Source organism: Mustela erminea, chromosome 20, assembly GCF_009829155.1.
Source record: "Mustela erminea isolate mMusErm1 chromosome 20, mMusErm1.Pri, whole genome shotgun sequence".
In the NCBI taxonomy this organism is placed as follows: domain Eukaryota; kingdom Metazoa; phylum Chordata; class Mammalia; order Carnivora; family Mustelidae; genus Mustela; species Mustela erminea.
In genome coordinates, this window is record NC_045633.1 from 2,657,715 (window position 1) to 2,663,030 (window position 5,316).

At 54.7% G+C, this 5,316-nt stretch overlaps 1 protein-coding gene across 1 annotated transcript; it reads right to left on the bottom strand.

Annotated features, from left to right (window-relative positions):
* Window positions 1-632: 632 nt before the first annotated feature.
* Window positions 633-4,195, bottom strand: C20H16orf82 (chromosome 20 C16orf82 homolog). Its single transcript, XM_032328618.1, has 2 exons — window positions 4,071-4,195; window positions 633-2,632 (listed from the first exon to the last, which is right to left on the bottom strand). The coding sequence occupies exons 1-2, from the start codon at window positions 4,193-4,195 to the stop codon at window positions 2,116-2,118; spliced, it is 642 nt and encodes a 213-aa protein (XP_032184509.1). The 3' UTR covers window positions 633-2,115.
* Between the last annotated feature and the right edge of the window lie 1,121 nt (window positions 4,196-5,316).

Consider the following 5,316-nt stretch of genomic DNA (forward strand, 5'->3'; position numbering starts at 1 on the left):
GTGCTGGGCTCCTGAGGAGTGATTTTGCCTGCACAAAGTAGGGGAGAATGTACTCGAAGGCACTGAAGCACGAGGGGAAGGGCCCTATCGGTCCAGACACATGGTGCCCTGAAACCCAGAAACACTGACCCCTGAAACCCAGCAAACCATCTGCTGATCCATTCTGACTTCTAACTAGATGCTATGGCTCCGTCTTTTTTTTTTTTTTTATTTTTAATGTGGTCAAGAATACATCATCTATGTTAGTAGTCATGATCTTTTGTGTGCTGGGAGCAATGCAGGGCAGAAACCATGTCTGTGGCCATCTTACAGACAAGTGAGGAAAGGAGAGGAAACACACATTTAGTACTACTCTCCAGGTAATTAATATGCATTTTCACGTAACCCACATAACCGTGTGAAATAGAGGTTATTGTTCCCACATAACCGGGTGTATGAAATAGAGGTTATTGTTCCCATTTTCCAGATGAGGAAACTGAGCTCACTAATTATAAGCATTTTGCCCCAGACCACCCGCTTAGAGGTATGCAGAGCTGGCAGCCGAGCCCTCCTCTCAACATGGTTCCTTGGTGGGTTTGCGTTTGTCCCTGTGACCTCGGCGGGCACACACACACGGACACACACTTATAGCCTCTCCAGACACCATTTATTGTGTTTGGTGTCCCCTCTGCTTTCCTTCTAGAACCTAGTGGATGTCTTCAGGACTGTTCTGACCACCGCCCCTCTGTGGACACACTCCCTCCTCAAGGTCTGCGTGGCCATCCCCCAGGGAAGGACTTTAGTGTCTTGAGAAGGGGTAGACGGAGGTCTCAAGCCTTCCCACCCACCTAGGAAACGTGTGCTAAATGGCACAGAGTTGTCTCATCCCGGCCGTTCTTGGCTGGGTTGGTTTCTGCCACTATGAAGCACAGATCATGGCATTGCCCTACTGTAGGAAGCACTGTCCCAGTCATGTCAACTAAGACGATTTCTGGCCTCCTTTCTTGTCTCTACCTCCCCTGAGATGCATGTGGAGACAGATGGGGCCATCGGGGAACGTTTGCTCCTGGGAAGATTCTGGGCCGAAGCAACCCGGAAACAGTGCTCGAAATAAAAGGGCAAGCTCACTTGGAGGATGCTGCTGGCTCTTGTGAGCAGCTCTTCTTCCAGAGCTGGGTGGGGATCCAGCTCCCCCAGGGCTGTGGGTCCCCACAGATGGTGCTTCCTTTGGCTGGCTCTGGACAGCGGACAGTCCCAGCCGAGGCTGGGGCTTGTTCAAGCTTGGAGCTTATCATGATTGGTTTGGTTATAGATGGCGTTCATCACTTAGCATGGATTCTCCATGGGAGTTTCTAACTTCAGATGGTTCTAAATAGTGTTCGTATTTGCTGCTGGTCACAGCTGACCCTTCCGATGGGTTTTGGCACCAGTGATCCCACTACAATGGTTCTCAATGCAGATGGCTTTGCCATTGATGGATCCTGTTAGGACTGGTTTGTCCCCGGGGCTCACGGTGGTCTGGCCAGTGCAGGCGGATACAGGGGGACCCAGCACCGATGGCTCTTCATACAGCCATTCTTCCCAACAGTGGTTCTCAGTAGAGACGGTCTCACTGTGGCTTGCTGATTGTCTGAGGAGATAGTGCTCGGTGTCAATAGTGCTCACTACACGCCACCTGGCGCCTGCTGGTCATGGCTATGAATGGCGCTATCCATGGTTCTGACACAGTGTCTACTTTTTTAAAGGTCTTTGTTTTTTCCCATAACCACTCTGGGTGAAGACTATCCTTGCTGGGTCATCGCGTCTGTATTTTTTGAGAACCTGGTGGCCAGCGAGCCAGCTCATAAAGGCATGCACCTCTGGGCGGGCTGCTTCCCCTCGGTGTTCTGGTCACCAGCTTTGACCTTGCCCCCAGACTTGTCCTCCGGAAGACTGGTGTGACTTTTCACCGCACTTTGCACATTACCGTCCACCGGGATGTTCTGGCAGCTGCTGGCCTGGCTGGCGGGAAGGCTGCTGGCGGAGCTGAGCAGCCCACTGCTCACCTGGTAGTTCAGGGCGCTGCTGCCCAGGCTGATGAAGCTCATGCTGGTCAGGCTGCTGGCTCTGCTGCTGCCGCTGCCGGGCAGGCTGGTCTCACTTTTCCCCTCCAGGCTGCTTGCTGCTGCAGGCGCGGCTGGCCAGCCGGCTCCTGATCTGGTTAGGCGAGTAGACGGCGCACAGCTGGCTGGTCGGGGTGCTGACCGCCGGGGCTCGGTGCCTTCTCTGCAACCTCAAGGTGGGAGTGCCGCCCACCAGGCTGACCTCACTGTTCTCCTCATCACCTGCGTACCCGCTGCTCAACAGGCTGGCGTCACTTGCCCTGCATTTCTCCTCGCTGGGCTGTCGCAGGCTCAGCACGCCGCTCTCGCTGGTCCACGGGTTTCCCAGGTTACCTGCCGAAAGTCTCAGGGGCCCTGGAGTTGCTCCTGTGTCATGGTGTGGCCACGCTGGGGGCTGGGGCTCTACGCTGGGGGCTGGGAGGCCTGGAGCTTGGTCCTGAACATCCCAGGCAGCAGACTCCCCGTTTCTACCCTGGAGGAAGGTGGGGGGCAACTGATCTGGTTTATCCAGGGGGAGGGGGCCCTGGGAGGCCTCTGAGTGGTAGGCGGGTCTGGTTCATCTGGGAAGAGGAGGCTCAATTTATAGGGTGGCCTTGCAAAGGGGAGCCTTCTGATTGGCTGGCTCTGTTCCCACGGTGATGGGATTATGAGGTGGGGTGGGGGTGGGAAGGACAATGCCCTCCCCCTCCCCCGCAGTGGCATCAGGGGCTGGGGCTGGAGGTGGGCAGTGAGGGGCGAGAACCACCATCCTAGGGACAATTAATTACTGCAGGGCCTGTGGCTTCTGCTTTGCCATTCCAGGAGACCTGGGTGTGCATCCCAGCCAAGCTCCTTCTGAACTGTATTTCTTTAGGGTGTCACTTCTTCTGAGACACGTACTCCATGCCAAGACCACTGGGAGGACTGGAGAGAATATGACAGGAGTTTATCCTAGGTCGTTTGCCAGATCTGGTCTGGCTCCTCTCTGTCAGCCTGGTCCCATATCACACTCTTCCTCACCTCGAGGCAGGGTCACACTGGCCATTTTCCTATTCTGAGCTCTGACCTGCCACAGGGCCTTTGGACTGGCTCTTCCTACCACCTCTTCCCTCAGGCCCTTGGCCTCCAAGCTTCAGATCCAGTGGTCCTTATGAAATGTCCCTGTCTTCTACAAGAAGGTCCCTCTATTATTCCTCGTGTCACTTCCTAATTTACGAGCCTTGTGGCATGAAACACAATTTGCATATCTTTTTATGTGTTGGTGACTTATTGCTGGTTCCCTCTGCTTGAATATCATCTTTGCAAGGGCCAAAATTTTGATCTCTCATTCTCTGCTGTGCCCCCCCCCCCCACGCCCAGCATCCTGCCTGGGATATAGTACATGCTCATTAGACATTTGCTGAATGTATGCATGAATTAACTGCTCTAGGGTGTGTATCCCCACCACCTAGGGAACTTAAAAAAACAAACAAACATGATTGGATCTTCCTGGGCAGTGGTTCTATCCCCTGGTTGCATCCCCAACCAGCCCTAGGGTTCCGCTTCCAGAGGTTCTGAGTTAAATGATCTGGGTGAGGCTTTGGCATGAGAATTTTAAACTGCTCTCCAGGGGTTCTGGCGCGCAGCCAGCGCTGAGAACTATGGTGCCAGGAGGTGAGGCTCAGCCAAATGTGCTGCTGGTAGAGCATTCTGCCGGGCTACCCTGGCTAAGTAGTATTGTAGATGCTCAAATATTGTAGAACACCCACTGGGGCACTTATTAGCGGACACTGAAGAGATTTCCACTGAATGGCTGAATGAATTAAAACAAAAGTCATTGACCCTTTAAGGTGTCATAGGTGAGTTCTAAGGGGAAATTTGTTGAAATTGTAGCAGACTTTGCGATGGGCTCCTGCTTTCCCACCAGGAAGGAGTCACAGCCTTTGTCAGAGTCTTAAGTGTATCCCTGATCCTCCAAAGATCAAGAAGCATGATGATTCAGCTCCACTCTTGCCTTAGCATTTGGGATACAGCTGGCCCTGGGGCTTGGCCTGATGGTATGGGTCTGGAGAGGGCTGGCTGGCTCTGTCTGGGATGTAGGGGCTGTGGAGGAGGAAGGCACTCCTTGGAGAGTGCCTCAGCCCCTTGGCAGTCATCAGCGCGTCAGCACTAATGATCACTGTCATCTGTTAGGAATTCCTTTCCCATTGCCCCAGGGCCATTCAGCATCTCTCTGCGGTACACAGAGGCATCTCTTTTGCTGTAGAAATTCTGATCCTTCTGGGATATGAGGGGCTTCTCATAGCTGTCTGGCTCCCCATCCCTTCCCTACGTTCCCTGCTAGGGAACACAAGGGAAAGGACAGATGCAGGGCTTAGCAGCGATCTCAGAAGAGATGTTGTGGTGGGATCCATCTGTTGTGAAAAGCGGGGACCGGGTCTGGCGTTAGGGGGCTGGTAGGAGAGAGGCAGGGCCGGGCTCAAGGCACACAGGCTGGGGCTCAGGGCTGGCTCTGGCCCTGGATGAGTCCAAAGCGGGACGGGAGCCCCAATGCTGGGGACAAATGGGGAGCCTACGGGGACTCATGTTCCCTCCTGTCCCCATCCCGCCTGCCCCAGGCACAGTGCACATGGGCCAGAGGACTGGAGGGGATTCCTGGGGGTTTGTGCAGGGACCAGACCACTCCTACTCTCTGGCTCATGTAGCAGCAGAGTCAGTAGTAGCCTGTGGATGAGGCAAGGCCGTGTCAATGGCCATGGCTTGGCCCAGCACTCTTCTCCTGGAAGTCTCTCTCGGTTGCTCTTGAAGTCTCAGGAAGGCATCTCGGGGACCTCTTTGTCCTTTGGGTCCAGCCTTCTCCTTCCTGCCTGCACCTGAAGCCACCTGAGGGTGGTGTCCTTGTCCCTGCCCAGGCTGGGGGTCAGACCAGAGCTGCCCCGCCCGGATGCTGTTTGCGCATGTGACCACTGCAGGCCACTGTCCTGCAGGCAGAGCCAACTAGCCCGAGGAGGAGAGGTCACAGGGGCAGCCCTGGGGACGCTGGGACCTGTGGCTTCAGTAGTGATGAGTGGACTGGAGGTTTTGTTTTGTTTGTTTTTTTTAAGATTTTATTTATTTACCTGACAGACAGAGATCACAAGCAGGCAGAGAGGCAGTCAGAGAGAGGAGGAAGCAGGCTCCCCACTGAGCAGAGAGCCCAATGTGGGGCTCGATCCCAGGACCCTGGGATCATGACCTGAGCTGAAGGCAGAGGCTTTAGCCCACTGAGCCACCCAGG

Excerpts from the sequence above, each read along its gene's own strand:
- C20H16orf82 (XM_032328618.1), bottom strand. The coding sequence starts at position 4,195 with ATGACTGCCAAGGGGCTGAGGCACTCTCCAAGGAGTGCCTTCCTCCTC. Across the intron at positions 2,633-4,070 it reads GCCAAGCCCCAGGGCCAGCT|ACCCGCCTACCACTCAGAGG; the intron begins GTATCCCAAATG and ends CAGATGAACCAG.